The sequence below is a fragment of the Dendrobates tinctorius genome, unplaced genomic scaffold (genome assembly GCF_039654945.1).
Source record: "Dendrobates tinctorius isolate UK_male_01 unplaced genomic scaffold, ASM3965494v1 ptg000021l, whole genome shotgun sequence".
Classification (NCBI taxonomy): Eukaryota; Metazoa; Chordata; class Amphibia; order Anura; family Dendrobatidae; genus Dendrobates; species Dendrobates tinctorius.
In genome coordinates, this window is record NW_027361689.1 from 34,716,058 (window position 1) to 34,740,000 (window position 23,943).

Below are 23,943 nucleotides of genomic sequence, written 5' to 3' on the forward strand. Positions count from 1 at the left end.
TATTTTACCAAGGGTAACAGGAGAAATTGGACTGCAAAAGTTATTGTGCAATTTGTTCTGAGTACGCTGATACCTGATATGTGGGGGAAAACAATGTTTCGGCACATGGCAGAGCTCAGAAGGGAAGGAGCGCCGTTTGACTTTTTCAATGCAAAATTGGCTGGAATTCAGATCGGACGCCATGTCATGTTTGGAGAGCCCCTGATGTGCCCAAACAGTGGAAAGCCCCCACAAATGACACCATTTGGAAACTAGACCCCTCAAGGAACTTATCTAGATGTGTGGTGAGCACTTTGAACCCCCAAGGGCTTCACAGAAGTTTATAACGCCCGGACGTAAAAATAAAAAAATCATATTTTTTTCCACAAAAATGATATGTTTGCCCCCAATTTTTTATTTTCCTATGGGTAACAGGAGAAATTGGACCCCAAAAGTTGTTTTTCAATTTGCCCTGAGTAAGCTGATACCCTATATGTGGGGGTAAAACACTGTTTGGGCGCATGGTAGAGCTTGGAAGGAGCACCATTTGACTTTTTCAACGCAGAACGCTGGAATTGAGATCAGGCGCCATGTTGCATTTGGAGAGCACCTGATATGCCCAAACAGTGGAAACCCCCCAATTATAACTCCAACCCCAACACCCCCTAACCCTAATCTCAGCCCTAACCCTAGCCCTAGCCCTAACCCTAGCCCTAACGGGAAAATGGAAATAAATACATTTTTTTAATTTTATTATTTTTCCCTAACTAAGGGGGTGATAACGGGGGTTTGATTTACTATTTATGGCGGTTTTTATATTTGGCAGCTGTCACACGCTAAAAGACGCTTTTTATTGTATAAATAGTTTTTGCATCACCACATATTGAGAGCTGTAATTTTTCCGTATTTTGACCCACCGAGTTATGTGAGGTCTTATTTTTTGTGGGACGAGTTGACGTTTTATTGGTACCATTTTTGGGCATGTGACTTTTTTATCGCTTTTTATTCCGATTTTTGGGACGCAGAATGAACAAAAACCAGCGTTTCATGAATTTCTTTTGGGGGGGTGCGTTTACACCGTTCCGTGTGTTGTAAAATTGATAAAGCGGTTTTATTCTTCGGGTCAGTACAGTTACAGCGATACCTCATTTTTGTCGTTTTATATGTTTTGGCGCTTTTATGCAATAAAAACAATTTTATGCAAAAAACAATTATTTTTGCATTGCTTTATTCTGCGAGCTATTATAACTTTTTTATTTTTTCGCTGATGACGCTGTATGGCGGCTCGTTTTTTGCGGGACAAGATGATGTTTTCAGCGGTACCATGGTTATTTATATCCGTCTTTTTAATTGCGCATTTTGCACATTTTGTTCGGCGGTATGATAATAAAGCCTTGTTTTTTGCTTCGTTTTTTTATTTTTATTTTTTAAGGGGTTCGCTAAAGGGGTTAACTAGTGGGACAGTTTTATAGGGCGGGTCGTTATGGAAGCGGCGATACTAAATATGTGTACTTTTATTGGTTTTTTTTTGTTTCCAAAAAATGAATTTATTAGGGAATATTTTTTTTTTTTAATTTATTTGGCGATTTTTTTATAAATTATTTTTACACTTTTTTTTTTTTTTTTTACTTTATTACATTGTCCCAGGGGGGACATCACTGTCACACTGTCACATCACAGATCGCTGTGACAGATCAGCAATCTGACATTGACGCTGCACCAGGCTTCCTCGTGCCTGCTCTCTGCAGGTACTGAGGAAGCTGCCTCCCTGCAGGCCCCCAAAGGTCCCACGGCCATATTGGATCCGGGGACCTGCAAGGAAGGAGGCCCCGCAGCAGCGCTGCACATCGCGCTGCTCTGGGGGTTTCAGGGAAGCACGGGGGGAGCCCCCTCCCTGACGATGCTTCTCTAAACCCCCGTACACTGCGATCATGTTTGATCGCAGTGTGCCAGGGGTTAACATGCAGGGGGCGGTCCGTGACCACCCCTGACACATAGTGCCAGGTGTCAGCTGTGATAATCAGCTGACACCTGGCCGTGATCAGCGGCACCCCCCCGGAGCGCCGTTGATCGCATTGACGTACTATCCTATCCTCGGTCATAGGGGTCCTGGTACCGTGCACGGTCTGATGTCAGAAAGGGATTAAGCTATTGTTCTTTTTTCCTGCATTTACCATGTGGGATAGATCACATAATTTTTCAATATTTTGGGCTTTTATGGAAAAGGTAAACCTTATCGATGAATTCTTTCGATTTTCTTATACTTAAAGGGATTTGTTCCCACTGTACATTGCTGTAGAGCGCCCCGATGGTGACCGATACAAGAAGAAAGGTTACTTACCTACGGGATCAGGAGAGATGTCGCCTTTCAGCCGCCGCTGATTGTCTGCAGCCCATCAGGGGACATAAGCACCGCCACGAGACCGTCAGGGGGCGCAGCGCTCAGAGATGTTCCCATCCGGGAGGTGTTGTACACTTTCTTCCTAATTGATTGAGATAATCGAAGAGTGTCGTCCATTAGTGAACAATCCATTTAAAAATATGGGAAAAAGAGAATTGTATTTTTAAAAATTTGCTTAAAAAAAGAAGCAAAAATGGCAAAAATAGAATCCTCTCCTCTTCCCATATTGTACATATAACCAAATAATAAAGAATTAAAGTAGTTTTGCTTCGTCCCTAATAGTCCAGACTGTTGGAATATGATGTCATTTATGCTGCAGAATTATGAAAAAAGAAAAACGAATTGTGAGAAGCTCTATGATGGTAGATTCAGAGTCAGATTCTCGTCATGGATCGTTCTCAGAATTGAGATCACACATCAGTCAGTGTGTGCAGGGGATGTAGCTCGGTGGTAGAGCGCATGCTTTGCATGTATGAGGCCTCGGGCTCAATCCCCGGCATCTCTAGCTTTTGTGTCAAATAACAAGAAAACTTACAAAATATTCAAAAATCTGATAAATGCCACTGCCACTAGGAATTTTGGGGCACCCTGGAGACTCCGGACAGGCTCCACCCCAGCGTCGCCTCCACCCTCCAACTGTCCACAGTCAAAAGATTGTTTAAGCCGCTGCCACGACAAGGTAGACTTTTGGCCAGGACCTACTCTACTCTAACCTATTAAACATTTGTGAAAATATCCAATACAATTTAGGTATATTTTTATTTATTTTTTAATTTTTAAAATGACCAATAATATCACATACAGGGGACAAATACCAGCACACCATGATTAGACACCATATTACCACCACTTAGTGACCTATTCTACCACATACAAGGAACAAATACCCCCGAAGAAGCCAACACGAAATGCGCATTGGGGCTGCGTTCTTGTGGGTCCCTGACTGAGGCATTATGGGTAAGAGCAGAGTTTACACTATATTTTGGATTGTGGCTCTATACTAATTTACAGTCATGTGTTAAAGTTTTTAACTGATGGACTCAGTTATATTTCTGGATTCAAATTAGGTTTATTGTACTAACAGAAAATGTGCAATCTGCATTTAAACAAAATTTGACTGGTGCAAAAGTATGGGCACCCTTATCATTTTCTTGATTTGAACACTCCTAACTACTTTTTACTGACTTCCTGAAGCACTAAATTAGTTTTGTAACCTCATTGAGCTTTGCACTTCATAGCCAGGTGTATCAAATTCAAAGTCAGGGCAGCACGGTGGCTCAGTGGGTTCGAATCCCACCAAGGACAACATCTGCAAGGAGTTTGTATGTTCTCCCCGTGTTTGCGTGGGTTTCCTCCGGGTACTCCGGTTTCCTCCCACACTCCAAAGACATACTGATAGGGAATTTAGATTGTGAGCCCCATCGGGGACAGTGATGAAAAATGTGTGCAAACTGTAAAGCGCTGCGGAATATGTTAGCGCTATATAAAAATAAAGATTATTATTTATTATTATTATCAAATCATGAGAAAAGATATTTAAGGTGGCCACTTGCAAGTAGTTCTCCTATTTGATTGTCCTATGAAGAGTGGCATCATGGGCTCCTCAAAACAACTCTCAAATGATCTGAAAACAAAGATTATTCAACATAGCTTTTCAGGGGAAGGATACAAAAAGTTGTCTCAGAGATTTAACCTGTCAGTTTCCACTGTGAGGAACATAGTAAGGAAATGGAAGAACACAGGTACAGTTCTTGTTAAGCCCAGAAGTGGCAGGCAAAGAAAAATATCAGAAAGGCAGAGAAGAAGAATGGTGAGAACAGTCAAGGACAATCCACAGACCACCTCCAAAGACCTGCAGCATCATCTTGCTGCAGATGGTGTCACTGTGCATCGGTCAACAATACAGCGCACTTTGCACAAGGAGAAGCTGTATGGGAGAGTGATGTGAAAGAAGCCGTTTCTGCAAGCACGCCACAAACAGTCGCCTGAGGTATGCAAAAGCACATTGGGACAAGCCAGTTACATTTTGGAAGAAGGTCCTGTGGACTGTTGAAAATAAAGATTGAGTTGTTTGGTCATACAAAAAGGCGTTATGCATGGAGGCTAAAAAACACAGCATTCCAAGAAAAACACTTGCTACCCACAATAAATTTGGTGGAGGTTCCATCATGCTTTGGGGCTGTGTGGCCAATGCCGGAACCGGGAATCTTGTTAAAGTTGAGGGTCGCATGGATTCAACTCAGTATCAACAAATTCTTGACAATAATGTGCAAGAATCAGTGACGACGTTGAAGTTACGCAGGGGATGGATATTTCAGCAAGACAATGATCCAAAACACCGCTCCAAATCTACTCAGGCATTCATGCAGAGGAACAATTACAGTGTTCTGGAATGGCCATCCCAGTCCCCAGACCTGAATATCATTGAACATCTGTGGGATGATTTGAAGCGGGCTGTCCATGCTCGGCGACCATCAAACTTAACTGAACTAGAATTGTTTTGTAAACAGGAATGGTCACAAATACCTTCATCCAGGATCCAGGAACTCATTAATAGCTACAGAAAGCGACTAGAGGCTGTTATTTTTGCAAAAGGAGGATCTACAAAATATTAATGTCACTTTTATGTTGAGGTGCCCATACTTTTGCACCGGTCAAATTTTGTTTAAATGCAGATTGCACATTTTCTGTTAGTACAATAAACCTCATTTGAATCCACAAATATAACTGAGTCCATCAGTTATTAGATATATGAAACTGAAATAGCTGTTGCAAAAACCAAAATTGTTATAAAGAAAAAAGGTTAACATTAATAGGGGTGCCCAAACTTTAACATATGACTGTATATGCGGGTTGTCTCTCATGGATACATTAGAGGGTATTTGAACCCTCAATAATGACTTTTTATTATCTGTGACCCAGCCATTGAGCAATAAAAGCACCTTAAAGCATATTGTGGACTCCAACTCTGTGTATTAGTTGTTTCTATGTCTATAGAAATACATTGTATACAGCAGTGTATGTCTTTGTGCTTGCATTCTGAATGTGTGACCACCGCCTCACTTTACATAAAATTCTCATAGAGAATCTCATAACTTTAATAACAGTTGACTCCAGTCTTTGCGTTAGGCTGTGTTCACACGTTTTTGGTTTTTTTCTCGGATTTCTCAAAATATCCGCTCGAAGAACGCCTAAAAGAAGCTTCCCATTCATTTTAATGCATTTTGCACTTTTTGTGCATATTGATGCGGTCTTTTCTGCTCATTAATTTGAACTTGGGGGCCGCATTCCTTGAAGGACAAAGTTACATTTTTAGTGATACCGTTTTTTATTCTATACACCTTTTGAACATTTTTGCTGTGTTTTTTTAAAAAATGTTAAGAGCTTGGATGTGGCGATAACTACAATATGAGTGCACATTTGTTATGTCCCCTTATTGTAGTTATGTCCGCATACAGGTCCCCATATTATAGATATGTCCCCATAGCCAGGTCCCCATATTGTAGTCATGTCTCTATATCCAGGTCCCCATATTGTAGTCATGTCTCTATATCTAGGTCCCCATATTGTAGTCATGTCTCCATATCCAGGTTCTCATATTGAAACAAGGGAGGGTGAACCAAAGAAATACAATCATAAGGTCCATAGGTACTGAAAAAAATAAAATAACCTTATTGATCAAATTTCACAGACAAAGGTGGACAGGATAACAGGTGGGCAGATAAACAACCATGCACTGTGGAGGGCAGGTGCGACCAGCAATGTAATACAGTTAGAGGTCAAAAACATAGACCACGTTGGTATCAAATCCACTGTGGATCACGTAAAATAGTACATACTCTACATAGCCAAAAATTAGAAAGATAATTGAGTTAGATATCAATAAAGCACACAGGATAAGTGTGTATTCAACATATTTATACAGCTGACCAAAAATATAGTGTACTGGCCAATGTTACCTATTAATAGTACCTGGCAGAGAGTAGCAGTGGAAATAGCTGGTCAGTCTTTACACCCCGACGCACGTTTCGGATAAAAGACCTTCCTCAGTGAGCATGGAAGTGTCACCGATATGTGGGTTTAAAAAGGCAGAGGCCCGGAAGTCAATTAAGGCTGGAAGCCAGCAATTGTTGACGCGTCGTCACCCAGCAGCCAAACCAGAAACACATGAGGCCCCACGTGATCTGGCACCGGGTGCATCGCAGGCACAGAAGCAGATAGGGGATGGCGGCAGTAAGGAGGTGCACGCGCACTAGTATGCAACAGATGGAGGACCATATAAAGTACTGGCAAAACCGGCGTACATACAAAAAAAAAGAATATACATATCAGCAGCAAACTAGTGCATAAATATATATAAGGGCTGTCAATCAGCCATCAGAATTCACAGTACCACAAAAAGTTAATATAATAATACAAAATGACATATGCAAAAATTAATAAAGCACAAGGCTGCCAATCAGCCATCAGATGTTTAGATCCAAACATGATAGAAATTTATATAGGAAGCAACAATACATAATATCAAATACAATTACAGACGGAAGAGATCCTGCTAAATCACCATATAAAGTTAATATTTGGTAGATAAATCCTAATTAAAATGTACAATGCAATGGATCAACCACGAAGGAAAAAGAGAAAAATATTATAGCAGATATTACTGGTTATATTGAATATATAGACGTCCATACTTGTATATAACATATAAGCACTTGCAGATGATATCAGGATGGATATTGTATATAGAATATATGGAAAGGACACAAAAATGCCTTGATACACAATAAATATTCTATATTCAAGCATTACCGAAAATCAGTGTATACAGTGCAGTCAGTCAACCCCCAAACATGTTACAGTATATATTATTATATTATCATGAAAAAAAAATTAAAAAAAAGTTTTTTACATTTTTACGGAGGCGACCTGAATACACAATATCCACCCAAAGAGTTATTAGATACCTCATCAAAATAGTCAATATACGGGACAGAAGAAGACCATATATATATATATACAGCTCTGGCAGAAATTAGGAGACCACTGCACAGTGTTATAGAAATCAGCTTCTCTACATGTCTGACAGCCATTCCATTCCAGTGTCAGTTGAATTCCAATCAGAGCACACCTCATTCTACTTAATGTGCTTCTGATTAGGTGATCACCGGAACCAAATCTTATTTAACGAAGGAAAGTATAAAAGACCCTGCTGTGGTGGTCACATTCCTCTTGCAATAGGACAAGCTGGATGGCAAAACAAGTGCTAGTAATATCCCAAAGGTAATAGGAATTAAAAAATAACATAACCATGTGAAAGGAGTTGAAAAGTCTTCAGTGAGGAAAAGAAGGGCTCAATTCTGGCTTTACTAACAGAGGGATACAGAGAGCGTCATGTTGTCTTAAAATTTCTAAGACAGCAGTCCATTACAACAAGGTCAAGCAGCAGACATTGGGGACAACAAAGCTACAGACCGGCAGAGGGTGAAAACGACTCCTCACTGACCGGGATGACCGTCATCTTATTCGAATATCACTTGGCAACTGCAGGATGACATCAAGTGACCTACAAAAGGAATGGCAAATGGCAGCTGGGGTGAAGTGCACTGCAAGAACAGTTCGTAACAGGCTCCTGGAGGCAGGGCTCAAGTCATGTAAAGGTAGAAAAAAACCTTTCATCAATGAGAAGCAAAGGAGAGCCAGGCTGAAGTTTGCCAAAGACCATAAGGATTGGACCATAGAGGACAGGAGTAAGGTAATCTTCTCTGATGAGTCTGATTTTCAGCTTTGCCCAACATCTGGTCGTCTAATGGTTAGACAGAGACCTGGAGAGGCATACAAGCCACAGTGTCTTGTACTCACTGTGAAATTTGGTGGAGGATCGGTGATGATCTGGGGATGCTTCGGCAAGGCTGGAATTGGGCAGATTAATCTTAGCGGATGACGTATGAATCAATCCGCATACAAGGTTATCCTGGAAAAACAGTTGATTCCTTCTACTCAGGCAATGTTCCCCAACTCTGAGGACTGGTATTTCCAGCAGGACAATGCACCATGCCACACAGCTAGATCAATCAATGTGTGGATGAAGGACCACCACATCAAATCCCTGTCATGGTCAGCCTAATCTCCAGACCTGAACCTCATTGAAGGAAGATGGATAGTCACAAGCCATCAAACAAAGTACTGCTTAAATTTTTGTACCAGGAATGACATAAGGTCACCCAAAAGCAGTGTGAAAGACTGGTGGAAAGCAGCCAAGACGCATGAAAGCTGCGATTAAAAATCATGGTTATTCCAGAAAATATTGATTTCTGAACTCTTCCTGAGTTAAAAGTATGTAAAGATAAAAAAACAGAAAATCCCATTGTAGGATTTTTAAATAATTAATTTGCATTCTATTGCATGAAATATTTAAAAAATGGGAGAAGGAGGTGATTTTATTTTTTGCATTTTTTACATCTTTTTTTTAAGTAGAATAAAAAAGAGAATCCAGTCGTCCTCCTGGTTGTCAGAGGGTGGCACGCTCCTGATAATTCGGGGTGGCGGCTTGACTGAGCTTCTGTTCCTGCAAATCTGGGGACTTCGGAAGTTTTGGAAGTTATTTATAAGTGGAAAAAAAAGTCCGGGGCCTCATACATGCAAAGCATACGCTCTACCACTGAGCTACATCCCCCATATAGGTGCCTCAGCCCCATGCCTAAGCCATAGATGCATCTACTGCATGTAAACAACCATTGCACAAAGAAATGGGAGCAGCACTTACAGGCTTTTTGCTGTCCAGCTTGTAAGTGCTGCTCTGATCCTGTGATTTTCCAGTGCTGCAGAGTCAAAACTGCCTCTGTCTGCAGCATTATAAAGAGCTGGGAAAAGAATTGTCAGGAGTGCACCACCCCCTGACAACCAGGAGGCCGAGGAGCGGTGTGCTCCTGAAGATCGGATCTTGGGACAAATCCTTTAACCCCTTTACCCTAAAGGGTGGTTTGCACGTTCATGACCAGGCCAATATTTACAATTCAGACCACTGTCCCTTTACGAGGTAATAACTCTGGAACGCTTCCATCGATCCCGGTGATTCTGACATTATTTTCTTATGACATATTGTACTTCATGTTAGTGGTAAAATGTCATTCATATAACTTGCGTTTATTTGTGAAAAAAAACAGAAATTTGGTGAAAATTTTGAAAATTTCGCAATTTTCCAACTTTGAATTTTTATGCCCTTAAATCACAGAGATATGGCACACAAAACACTTAATAAGTAACATTTCCCACATGTTTACTTTACATCAGCACAATTTTGGAACCAAAATTTTTTTTTAGTTAGGAAGTTATAAGGGTTAAAAGTTGACCAGCGATTTCTCGTTTTTGCAACACCATTATATTTTTAGGGACCACATCACATTTTAAGTCACTTTAAGGGGTATATATGATATAAAATACCCAAAAGTGACACCATTCTAAAAACTGCACCCCTCAAGGTGCTCAAAACCAGATTCAAGAAGTTTATTAACCCTTCAGGTGCTTCACAGGAATTTGTTGAATGTTTAAAATAAATGAACATTTAACTTTTTTTCACAAAAAAATTACTTCAGGTTCAATTTTTTTTATTTTACCAAGGGTAACAGGAGAAATTGGACTGCAAAAGTTATTGTGCAATTTGTCCTGAGTACGCTGACACCTGATATGTGGGGGAAAACAATGTTTCGGCACATGGCAGAGCTCAGAAGGGAAGGAGCGCCATTTGACTTTTTCAATGCAAAATTGGCTGGAATTCAGATCGGACGACATGTCATGTTTGGAGAGCCCCTGATGTGCCCAAACAGTGGAAAGCCCCCACAAATGACACCATTTTGGAAACTAGACCCCTCAAGGAACTTATCTAGATATGTGGTGAGAACTTTGAACCCCCAAGGGTAACAGGACCCCAAAAGTTATTGTGCAATTTGTCTTGCATATGCTGATACCCCACATGTGGGGGTAAACCACTATTTGGGCGCATGGCAGAGCTCGGAAGGGAAGAAGCCCCATTTGACTTTTTTGGCTGAAATTATTATCGGACTCCATGCCGCGTTTGGAGAGCCACTGATGTGCCCAAACAGTGGAAACCCTGCACAAATGACATCATTTTGGAAACTAGACCCCACAAGGAACTTATCTAGATGTGTGGTGAGCACTTTGAACCCCCAAGGGCTTCACAGAAGTTTATAACGCCCGGACGTAAAAATAAAAAAATCATATTTTTTTCCACAAAAATGATATGTTTGCCCCCAATTTTTTATTTTCCTATGGGTAATAGGAGAAATTGGACCCCAAAAGTTGTTTTTCAATTTGCCCTGAGTAAGCTGATACCCCATATGTGGGGGTAAAACACTGGGCGCATGGTAGAGCTTGGAAGGAGCACCATTTGACTTTTTCAACGCAGAACGCTGGAATTGAGATCAGATGCCATGTTGCATTTGGAGAGCACCTGATATGCCCAAACAGTGGAAACCCCCCAATTATAACTCCAACCCTAACCCCAACACCCCCTAACCCTAATCTCAGCCCTAACCCTAGCCCTAACCCTAGCCCTAACGGGAAAATGGAAATAAATACATTTTTTTAATTTTATTATTTTTCCCTCACTAAGGGGGTGATAACGGGGGGTTTGATTTACTATTTATGGCGGTTTTTATATTTGGCAGCTGTCACACGCTAAAAGACGCTTTTTATTGTAAAAATAGTTTTTGCATCACCACATTTTGAGAGGTATAATTTTTCCATATTTTGACCCACTGAGTCATGTGAGGTCTTATTTTTTGTGGGACGAGTTGACGTTTTTATTGGTACCATTTTTGGGCATGTGACTTTTTTGATCGCTTTTTATTCCGATTTTTGGGAAGCAGAATGAACAAAAACCAGCGTTTCATGATTTTCTTTTGGGGGAGTGCGTTTACACCGTTCCGTGTGTGGTAAAATTGATAAAGCGGTTTTATTCTTCGGGTCAGTACAGTTACAGCGATACCTCATTTTTGTCGTTTTTTATGTTTTGGCGCTTTTATGCAATAAAAACAATTTTATGCAAAAAACAATTATTTTTGCATTGCTTTATTCTGCGAGCTATTGTAACTTTTTTATTTTTTCGCTGATGACGCTGTATGGCGGCTTGTTTTTTGCGGGACAAGATTATGTTTTCAGCGGTACCATGGTTATTTATATCCATCTTTTTAATTGCACATTTTGCACATTTTGTTCGGCGGTATGATAATAAAGCCTTGTTTTTTGCTTCGTTTTTTATTTTTATTTTTTAAGGGGTTCGCTAAAGGGGTTAACTAGTGGGACAGTTTTATAGGGCGGGTCGTTATGGAAGCGGCGATACTAAATATGTGTACTTTTATTGTTTTTTTTTTGTTTCCAAAAAATGAATTTATTAGGGAATATTTTTTTTTTTTAATTTATTTGGCGATTTTTTTATAAATTATTTTTACACTTTTTTTTTTTTTTTTACTTTATTGCATTGTCCCAGAGGGGACATCACTGTCACACTGTCACACTGTCACATCACAGATCGCTGTGACAGATCAGCGATCTGACATTGGCGCTGCACCAGGCTCTCTGCAGGCACTGAGGAAGCTGCCTCCCTGCAGGCCCCCGAAGGTCCCACGGCCATATTGGATCTGGGGACCTGCAAGGAAGGAGGCCCCGCAGCAGCGCTGCACATCGCGCTGCTCTGGGGGTTTCAGGGAAGCACGGGGGGAGCCCCCTCCCTGCCGATGCTTCTCTAAACCCCCGTACACTGCGATCATGTTTGATCGCAGTGTGCCAGGGGTTAACATGCAGGGTGCCAGGTGTCAGCTGTGGTAATCAGCTGACACCTGGCCGTGATCAGCGGCGCCCCCCCCGGAGCGCCGTTGATCGCATTGACGTACTATCCTATCCTCGGTCATAGGGGTCCGGGTACCGTGCACGGTCTGATGTCTAATGTCTATTGTTCTTTTTTCCTGCATTTACCATGTGGGATAGATCACATAATTTTTCAATATTTTGGGCTTTTATGGAAAAGGTAAACCTTATCGATGAATTCTTTCGATTTTCTTATATTTAAAGGGATTGGTTCCCACTGTACATTGCTATAGAGCGCCCCGATGGTGACCGATACAAGAAGAAAGGTTACTTACCTACGGGATCAGGAGAGATGTCGCCTTTCAGCCGCCGCTGATTGTCTGCAGCCCATCAGGGGACATAAGCACCGTCACGAGACTGTCAGGGGGCGCAGCGCTCGGAGATGTTCCCATCCGGGAGGTGTTGTACACTTTCTTCCTAATTGATTGAGACAATCGAAAAGTGTCGTCCATTAATGAACAATCCCTTTAAAAATATGGGAAAAAGAGAATTGTATTTTTAAAAATTTGCTTAAAAAAAGATGCAAAAATGGCAAAAATAGAATCCTCTCCTCTTCCCATATTGTACATATAACCAAATAATAAAGAATTAAAGTAGTTTTGCTTCGTCCCTAATAGTCCAGACTGTTGGAATATGATGTCTTTTATGCTGCAGAATTATGAAAAAAGAAAAACGAACTGTGAGAAGATCTGTGATGGTAGATTCAGTCAGATTCTCGTCATGGATCGTTCTCAGAATTGAGATCACACATCAGACAGTGTGTGCAGGGGATGTAGCTCAGTGGTAGAGCGCATGCTTTGCATGTATGAGGCCCAGGGTCCAATCCCCGGCATCTCCACATTTTTGTAACAAATAACAAGAAAACTTCCAAAATATTCAGAAATCTGAAAAATGTGCGGAAATTCACCAGTCTTCTGTCTGGATGTAACACGAAGCCCGGAATCAGCGCTAAATATCAGACAGATTTGCTTTTGTTGATGATTCTATGCATAATAACTGTCGGACCCCAGGGGACACTGTAACCAGCACTATACATGTACAGACCGACATCGCTAGAGACTACAGAGGAGCAGATTGTGTTTGCAGACCCCTGATCCAGTTATTCTGAGGCTGTGAAATGATAGCCTCCCGAACCTCCCCTTACCTGCCGCTGCTCCCCGATTTGTAGGCTCCGCACAACGTTTCGAAAGATGCATATCTAATGCTGGCAGGTGGAAGGAGGTTTGCATAGTAGCAGTATTATGCAGGCACTGAATGGTAGCCTTATGTGTGCACTGTATGGTAGTATTATGTGGGATCAGTGATGTGGATTTTTTGATTGATATAGATATATATCTCTGTGCATGCTGTGGCCTGTCCTAATTAGACAGAGTCTTATTGAGCGCTCAAAGGAAAAGAGGAAGCTACACTTAGTTAGCAACAACTCATTCCAGCAGAACTCTGGAAACTTTATTGAATATACTTGGTTTTATCAGCTGTACAGAAAGGAGTGGTTACTCATTAACATAAGGCTGAACTTCTTATCTAATTGGTCAGTTTAAATACATGAGCATATATGGGTGTCCGACCTGGGGTTACTTAGACACCATGTGATTTACTGTCCGGAGTCTTGCACTCGTCAGCAAGTCTCCAATATCGGCCAGACCATCGGGCCTTACTTCCTCATTCCCTATGTCTGCTAGATATTTCTCAAGTCAGAAGACAATGCTATCATGAGATGACTGGGTAGCAGGTCAACTTCCACCAACTAGTTATAAGGTTCAAACTGTGAATATGTATTTGTATGCATATGGCTATATAAGAATACATGAATATATGGAGTATATAGCAGTATGTAGACTATAGCAGGCAAGTGAGATCTATATGAAATACATATACATATATATTTCCATAATGGTAGTATTATGTGTGCACTGTATAGTAATATTATGTGGGAACAGTATGGTAGTATTATGTGTGCGCTGTATGGTAGTATTATGGGGCTGGGTGCTGTATGTAGTATTATTTGTGCGCTTTGTGCTAGCTTTATGTGGGCTCTGTATGGTAGAATTATGTGGGTGCTGTAGGGTAGTATTATTTGGGCAATGTAGGGTAGTATTATGTGGGATTTCTATGGTAGTATTATAAGTGCTCTGTATGATAGTATCATGTGGGCTTATTTTATTTTATTTTTTTTTAATTTGCTTAAAAAAGATGCAAAAATGGCAAAAATAGAATCCCCTGATCTTCCCATATTGTAAATATAAACAAATAATAAAGAAAGTAGTTTTGCTTCGTCCCTAATAGTCCAGACTGTTGGAATATGATGTCATTTATGCTGCAGAATTATGAAAAAAAGAAAAACGAATTGTGAGAAGATCTATGATGGTAGATTCAGAGTCAGATTCTCGTCATGGATCGTTCTCAGAATTGAGATCACACATCCAGCTTTTGTGACAAATAACAAGAAAACTTCCAAAATATTCAGAAATCTGATAAATGTGCGGATGTAACACAAAGACCGGACTCAGCGCTAAGTATTAGCTGATTAGCTTTTGTTGAGAATTCTATGTAGAATAACTGTCAGACACCAGGGGGCGCTGTAACCAGCACTATACATGTACAGACCGACATCGCTATAGACTACAGAGGAGCAGATTGTATTTGTAGACAGGGCTGCCACTAGGAATTTTGGGGCCCTCTTGAGACTCTGCCCAGGCTCCACCCCAGCGTCGCCTCCACCCTCGAACTGTCCACAGTCAAAAGATTTTTTAAGCCGCCACCACGACAAGGTAGACTTTTGGCCAGTACCTACTCTACTCTAACCTATTAAACATTTGTGAAAATATCCAATACAATTTAGGTATATTTTTATTTATTTTTCAATTTTTAAAATGACCAATAATATCACACACAGGGGACAAATACCAGCGCACCATGACCAGACCACATATTACCACCACATAGTGACCTATAATACCACATACAAGGAACAAATACCCCCGAAGAAGCCAACACGAAATGCACGTTGGGGCTGCGTTCTTGTGGTTCCCTGACTGAGGCACTATGGGTAAGGGCAGAGTTTACACTATATTTTGGATTGTGGCTCTATACTAATTTATATGCGGGTTGTCTCTCATGGATACATTAGAGGGTATTTGAACCCTCAATAATGACTTTTTATTATCTGTGACCCAGCCATTGAGCAATAAAAGCACCTTAAGGCTGGGTTCACATGTAGCGGAACTCTCGCGGTAAGTTCCGGAATTCCATTCCGTGGGAAAATCGCATTTTAAATTCCCGCGATTTTCCGGCGGAAAAACTAGCATTTTGCAAGTGTAATTAGCTTGCAAAATGCTAGCGTTTTCCAAGCGATCTGTAGCATCGCTTGGAGAACGGATTGACAGGTTGGTCACACTCGTCAAACATAGTGTTTGACAAGTGTGACCAACTTTTTACTACTGAGGCTGCCTATGCGGCATCAGTAGTAAAAGATAAAATGTAAAAAAAAATAATAAAATAAAAAATTGTGTTATTCTTACCTTCCGATGTCCCGCGCAGCCTTCCCGCCTCTCTGCACGCTACGACTGGTGAATTATTTTGACATATTTCCCGTTTTTTATAACAAAAGCTGGAGATGCTGGGGATTGAACCCGGGGCCTCATACATGCAAAGCATGCGCTCTACCACTGAGCTACATCCCCTGTGCAAACAGCCTCAGGCTCCTCCGTTCAGAAGGCAATGCACTACCGGAGCGATCCCTCTCTGCTTTCCTGGCTGTATTAATAATAATGGTACCCATAGGGCCTTTTTTTGATTTGTGCCACAAACATTATTTCATTTGCGCCTTTTAATTAACTTTACGTCAATCGTCTTTTTTTTTAGTCGGTATAATGTTCGTGGGTTCCGGTTATTCGGACATTTGAACCTAATTCAATATTGACGACTTTTCGAAATGTCGTAAAATGTTTGTGCACTAGGATCCGATTCATCATCGGCATTTACAGTATTTAAGTCACTTTTCGATCTTGTGCTATTTACTGTCATGTTTTTACCACTTTATTTATTTTTTTTAAATGGTGCATTCAGGATATTGAGTTTTGTACAAAACCAAAAATGTTATTTGTCTTTTACCTGATTGCATCTTTTTACAGGAAAAAAAAAGTTGCATGATCTGTTAAAAATGTCGCAGGCATCTCTAGCATTTGCGTCCTCTGTACCAGTCAAATATAGGTTTTTGTGCAGATAGAAAAAGTAATGTAATAAATCACTGAAAATTTAGGAATAAGCATTTATGACGATCAAATATTGGTAATTGCAAACGCAATCATAAGTATTCCCCCTGAGATTATTATCGGTGTCCCAGTGTCAGCCGCACATTTGTTAGTTTGAGAGAACTCTGGATAATAACAGTAATCTCCATAATATCACAAAACATAGAGATGCCGGGGATTGCACCCAGGGACTCATACATGCAAAGCATGCGCTCTACCACTGAGCTACATTCTCTGTACACATTAGGAGCGCACGTACCTAAATTTGATAGAACATTCACCACTGCAGCCAATCACTGAGAGCTGTGTGTGTAGATGACACGAGCTCACTGATTGACTGCAGCTTTTATTTCTCAACTATAGACAGCAACGCTTTATTCAGGCTAAAGTACACCCGTTTTTCATAAAGTTGCCAGCGTAGACACATGATACTACCATACAGAGCCCAAATAACACTACCATATAGCACCCACGTCATACTAACACACAGTGCCCACATAATACTAGCCTACAACTTCTACATAATACTACTATACAGTGGCCACATAATAGTACCTCACACATCCCACATACTAAGCACCATACATAGCCAATGTAATACTACCATACAGCACCCACATAATACTACAATACAGAGCTCACATAATACTACCACACAGAGCAAACATAATACTATATAGAGCAGGGGTCTCAAACTTGGCTTGGTATATGGGCCGCATATAGAAAAAAATTTGAACTTGGGGGCCGCATTCCTTGAAGGACAAAGTTACATTTTTAGTGATACCATTTTTTGTTCTATACACCTTTTGAACATTTTTGCCGTGTTTTTTAAATTTTTTTTAGAGCTTGGATGCGGCGATAACTACAATATGAGTGCACATTTGTTATGTCCCCTTATTGTAGTTATGTCCCCATACAGGTCCCCATATTGTAGATATGTCCCCATAGCCAGGTCCCCATATTGTTGTCATGTCTCTATATCCAGGTCCCCATATTGTAGTCATGTCTCTATATCCAGGTCCCCATATTGTAGTCATGTCTCCATATCCAGGTCCCCATATTGTAGTCATGTCTCTATATCCAGGTCCCCATATTGTAGTCATGTCTCCATATCCAGGTTCTCATATTGAAACAAGGGAGGGTGAACCAAAGAAATACAATCATAAGTTCCATAGGTACTGAAAAAAATATAATAATTTTATTGATCAAATTTCACAGACAAAGGTGGACAGGATAACAAGTGGGCAGATAAACAACCATGCACTGTGGAGGGCAGGTGCGACCAGCAATGTAATACAGTTAGAGGTCAAAAACATAGACCATGTTGGTATCAAATCCACTGTGGATCATGTAAAATAGTACATACTCTATATAGCCAAAAATTCGAAAGATAATATTGAGTTAGATATCAATAAAGCACACAGGATAAGTGTGTATTCAACATATTTATACAGCTGACCAAAAATATAGAGTATACTGGCCAATGTTACCTATTAATAGTACCTGGCAGAGAGTAGCAGTGGAAATAGCTGGTAAGCCTTTACACCCCGACGCACGTTTCGGATAAAAGACCTTCCTCAGGGAGCATGGAAGTGTCATCAATATGTGGGTTTAAAAAGGCAGAGGCCCGGAAGTCAATTAAGGCCGGAAGCCAGCAATTGTTGACGCGTTGTCACCCAGCAGCCAAACCAGAAACACATGAGGCCCCACGTGATCTGGCACCGGGAGCATCGCAGGCACAGAAGCAGATACGGGATGGCGGCAGTAAGGAGGTGCATGCGCACTAGCATGCAACAGATGGAGGACCATATAAAGTACTGGCAAAACCGGCGTACATACAAAAAAAAAAGAATATACATATCAGCAGCAAACTAGTGCATAAATATATATAAGGGCTGTCAATCAGCCATCAGAATTCACAATACCACAAAAAGTTAATATAATAATTCAAAATGATATAAATGCAAAAATTAATAAAGCACAAGGCTGCCAATCAGCCATCAGATGTTTAGATCCAAACATGATAGAAATTTATATAGGAAGCAACAATACATAATATCAAATACAATTACAGATGGGAGAGATCCTGCTAAATCACCATATACAGTTAATATTTGGTTAGATAAATCCTAATTAAAATGTACAATGCAATGGATGAACCACGAAGGAAAAAGAGAAAAATATTATAGCAGCTATTACTGGTTATATTGAATATATAGATGTCCATACTTGTATATAACATATAAGCACTTGCAGATGATATCAGGATGGATATTGTATATAGACTATATGGAAAGGACACAAAAATGCCTCGATACACAATAAATATTCTATATTCAAGCATTACCGAAAATCAGTGTATACAGTGCAGTCAGTCAACCCCCAAACATGTTACAGTATATATTATTATATTATCATGAAAAAAAAAATTTTAAAAAGTTTTTTACATTTTTACGGAGGTGACCTGAATACACAATATCCACCCAAAGAGTTATTAGATACCTCATCAAAATAGTCAATATACGGGACAGAAGTAGACCATATATATATATATATATATATATACAGCTCTGGCAGAAATTAAGAGACCACTGCACAGTTTTATAAAAATCAGCTTCTCTACATGTCTGACAGCCATTCCATTCCAGTTGAATTACAACCAGAGTACACCTCATTCTACTTAATGTGCTTCTGATTAGGTGATCACCGGAACCAAATCTTATTTAATGAAGGAAAGTATAAAAAAACCCTGCTGTGGTGGTCACAATCCTCTTGCAATAGGACAAGCTGGATGGCAAAACAAGTGCTAGTAATATCCCAAAAGTAATAGGAATTAAAAAATAATTTATAACCATGGCAAAGGAGTTGAAAAGTCTTCAGTGAGGAAAAGAAGGGCTCAATTCTGGCTTTACTAACAGAGGGATACAGAGAGCGTCATGTTGCCTTAAAATGTCTAAGACTGTAGTCCATTACAACAAGGTCAAGCAGCAGACATTGGGGACAACAAAGCTACAGACCGGCAGAGGGCGATAATGACTCCCCACTGACTGGGATGACCGTCATCTCATTCGAATATCACTTGGCAACTGCAGGATGACATCAAGTGACCTACAAAAGGAATGGCAAATGGCAGCTGGGGTGAAGTGCACTGCAAGAACAGTTCGTAACAAGCTCCTAGAGGCAGGGCTCAAGTCATGTAAAGGTAGAAAAAAACCTTTCATCAATGAGAAGCAAAGGAGAGCCAGGCTGAAGTTTGCCAAAGACCATAAGGATTGGACCATAGAGGACTGGAGTAAGGTAATCTTCTCTGATGAGTCTGATTTTCAGCTTTGCCCAACATCTGGTCGTCTAATGGTTAGACAGAGATCTGGAGAGGCGTACAAGCCACAGTGTCTTGCACCCACTGTGAAGTATGTTGGAGGATCTGTGATGATCTGGGGATGCTTCAGCAAGGCTGGAATTGGGCAGATTAATCTTTGCAAAGGACGTATGAATCAAGCCGCATACAAGGTTATCCTGGAAAACCAGTAGATTTCTTCTGCTCAGGCAATGTTCCCCAACTCTGAGGACTGGTATTTCCAGCAGAAGAATGCGCCATGCCACACAGCTAGATCAATCAGTGTGTGGATGAAGGACCACCACATCAAATCCCTGTCATGGGCAGCCCAATCTCCAGACCTGAACCCCATTGAAGGAAGATGGATAGTCAGAAGCCATCAAACAAAGAACTGCTTACATTTTTGTACCAGGAATGATATAAGGTCACCCAAAAGCAGTGTGAAAGACTGGTGTAAAGCAGCCAAGACGCATGAAAGCTGCGATTAAAAATCATGGTTATTCCACAAAATATTGATTTCTGAACTCTTCCTGAGTTAAAAGTGAGTAAATACAAAACACGGAAAATCCCATTGTAGGATTTTTAAATAATTAATTTGCATTCTATTGCATGAAATATTTAAAATATAGGAGAAGGAGGTGATTGTATTTTTTGCATTCTTTACATCTTTTTTTAAGTAGAGTGAAAAATAGAATCCAGTCATCCTCCTGGTTGTCAGAGGGTGGCGCGCTCCGGATAATTCGGGGTGGGGGCTTGGCTGAGCTTCTGTTCCTGCAAATCTGGGGACTTCGGACGTTTTGGATGTTTTTTATAAGTGAAGAAAAAAACCCGGGGCCTCATACATGCAAAGCATACGCTGTACCACTGAGCTACATCCCCCATATAGGTGCCTCAGCCCCATGCATAAGCCATAGATGCATCTACTGCATGTAAACGACCATTACACAAAGAAATGGGAGCAGCACTTACAAGCTTTTTACTGTCCAGCTTGTAAGTGCTGCTCTGATCCTGTGATCTTCCAGTGCTGCAGAGTCAAAACTGCCTCTGTCTGCAGCATTATAAAGAGCTGGGAAAAAATTGTCAGGAGTGCACGACCCCCTGACAACCAGGAGGCCGAGGAGCGGTGTGCTCCTGAAGATCGGGATCTTGGTACAAATCCTTTAACCCCTTTACCCCCAAGGGTGGTTTGCATGTTCATGACCAGGCCAATTTTTACAATTCTGACCACTGTCCCTTTATGAGGTAATAACTCTGGAACGCTTCCATGGATCCCGGTAACTCAGACACTGTTTTCTTGTGACATATTGTACTTCATGTTAGTGGTAAAATTTCACTGATATAACTTGCGTTTATTTGTGAAAAAAATGGAAATTTGGTGAAAATTTTGCAATTTTCCAACTTTTAATTTTTATGCCCTTAAATCACAGAGATACGGCACACAAAAAACTTAATAAATAACATTTCACATATGTTTACTTTACATCAGCACAATTTTGGAACCAAAAATTTTTTTGTTAGGAAGTTATAAGGGTTAAAAGTTGACCAGCGATTTCTCATTTTTGCAACACCATTATATTTTTAGGGACCACATCACATTTGAAGTCACTTTGAGGGGTCTATATGATAGAAAATACCCATAAGTGACATCATTCTAAAAACTGCACCCCTTAGGGTGCTCAAAACCACATTCAAAAAGTTTATTAACCCTTCAGGTGCGTCACAGGAATTTTTTGAATGTTTAAAAAAAATGAACATTTAACTTTTTTCACAAAAAAATTACTTCAGGTCCAATTTTTTTTATTTTACCAAGGGTAACAGGAGAAATTGGACTGCAAAAGTTATTGTGCAATTTGTCCTGAGTACGCTGATACCTGATATGTGGGGGGAACCACTGTTTCGGCGCATGGCAGAGCTCAGAAGGGAAGGAACGCCGTTTGACTTTTTCAATGCAAAATTGGCTGGAATTCAGATCGGACTCCATGTCGCGTTTGGAAAGCCCCTGATGTGCCAAAACAGTGGAAACTCCTCACAAATAACACCATTTTGGAAACTAGCCCCCTAAGGAACTTATCTAGATGTGTGGTGAGAACTTTGAACCCCCAGGGCTTCACAGAAGTTTATAATGTACAGCCGTAAAATTAAAAAAATCACATTTTTTCCACAAAAATGATCTTTTCACCCCCAATTTTTTATTTTCCCAAGGGTAACAGGACCCAAAAAGTTATTGTGCAATTTGTCCTGCATATGCTGATACCCCACATGTGGGGGTAAATCACTATTTGGGCGCATGGCAGAGCTCGGAAGGGAAGAAGCGCCATTTGACTTTTTTGGCTGGAATTGGGATAGGACTCCATGCCGCGTTTGGAAAGCCCCTGATGTGCCTAAACAGTGGAAACCCCCCACAAATGACACCATTTTGGAAACTAGACCCCCCAGGGAAATTATCGAGATGTGTGGTGAGCACTTTGAACCCCCAAGGGCTTCACAGAAGTTTATAACGCCCGGGCATGAAAATAAAAAAATCATATTTTTTCCACATCTTTTAATCCCCAATTTTTTTATTTTCCCAAGGGTAACAGGAGAAATTGAACCCCAAAAGTTGTTGTCCAATTTGTCCTGAGTACACTGATACCCCATATATGGGAGAAAACTACTGTATGGGCACACGTCGGGGCTTGGAAGGGAAGTAGTGACTTTTGGAATGCAGATTTTGATGGAATGGTCTGCGGGTGTCATGTCACGTTTGGAGAGCCTCTGATGTGCCTAAACTGTTGATACTCCCCACAAGTGACCCCATTTTAGAAGCTAGACCCCCCAAGGAACTTATCTAGATGTGTGGTGAGCACTTTGAACCCCCAAGTGCTTCAAAGAAGTTTATAACTTAGGCCCGGGCGTGAAAATAAAAAATCATATTTTTTTTCCACAAAAATGATATGTTTGCCCCCAATTTTTTATTTTCCTAAGGGTAACAGGAGAAATTGGACCCCAAACGTTGATTTTCAATTTCTCCTGAGTAGGCTCATACCCCATATGTGGGGGTAAAACACTGTTTGGGCGCACGGCAGAGCTTGGAAGGGAAGGAGCACCGTTTGACTTTTCCAACGCAGAATTGACTGGAATTGAGATCAGATGCCATGTTGCACTTGGAGAGCACCTGATGTGCCCAAACAGTGGAAACCCCCAATTATAACTCCAACCCTAACCCCAACTCACCCCTAACCCTAATCTCAGCCATAACCCTACCCCTCATGGGAAAATGGAAATAAATACATTTTTTAAATTTTATTATTTTTCCCTAACTAAGGGGGTGATAACGGGGGGTTTGATTTACTATTTATGGCGGTTTTTATGTTTGGCAGCTGTCACACGCTAAAAGACGCTTTTTTTGTAAACATAGTTTTTGCATCCTCACATTTTGAGAGCTATAATTTTTCCATATTTTGACCCACAGAGTCATGTGAGGTCTTATTTTTTGCAGGACGAGTTGACGTTTTTATTGGTACCATTTTCGGGCACGTGACTTTTTTGATTGCTTTTTATTCTGATTTTTGGGACGCAGAATGAACAAAAACCAGCATTTCATGAATTTCTTTTGGGGGGGTGCGTTTACACCATTCCACGTGTGGTAAAATTGATAAAGCAGTTTTATTCTTCGGGTCAGTACGGTTACAGCGATACCTCATTTATGTCAGGGTTTTTTGGGCGCTTTTATGCAATAAAAACAATTTTATATAAAAAAATAATTATTTTTGCATCGCTTTATTCTGCGAGCTATTATAACTTTTTAATTTTTCCGCTGGTGATGTTGTGTGGCGGCTCGTTTTTTTGCGGGACAAGATGACGTTTTCAGCGGTACCATGGTTATTTATATCCGTCTTTTTAATCGCGTGTTATTGCACATTTTGTTCGGCGGTATGATGATAAAGCATTGTTTTTTGCTTCGTTTTTTATTTTTATTTTTTAAGGGGTTCGCTAAAGGGGTTAACTAGTGGGACAGTTTTATAAGGCAGGTTGTTATGGATGCGGTGATACCAAATATGTGTACTTTTATTGATCTTTTTTATTTCCAAAAAATGAATTTATTAGGG

The 23,943-nt window shown here is 40.5% G+C and overlaps 1 protein-coding gene and 2 non-coding genes across 3 annotated transcripts in view; 2 read left to right on the top strand and 1 right to left on the bottom strand.

The window, feature by feature from the left end:
• The window catches only part of LOC141083753 (uncharacterized), a 98,316-nt gene extending 95,955 nt beyond the window's left edge, over nucleotides 1-2,361 (top strand). The window contains exon 8 of the mRNA XM_073568120.1: nucleotides 2,250-2,361. Within this exon, the coding sequence (XP_073424221.1) occupies nucleotides 2,250-2,361 (112 nt within the window). The remainder of the gene's footprint in view (nucleotides 1-2,249) is intronic.
• Nucleotides 2,362-13,031: 10,670 nt separating this feature from the next.
• Nucleotides 13,032-13,103, top strand: TRNAA-UGC (transfer RNA alanine (anticodon UGC)). The gene has a single exon. It is a non-coding gene; the product is annotated as a tRNA-Ala (tRNA).
• Nucleotides 13,104-15,876: 2,773 nt separating this feature from the next.
• Nucleotides 15,877-15,948, bottom strand: TRNAA-UGC (transfer RNA alanine (anticodon UGC)). Its single transcript has one exon. It is a non-coding gene; the product is annotated as a tRNA-Ala (tRNA).
• Between the last annotated feature and the right edge of the window lie 7,995 nt (nucleotides 15,949-23,943).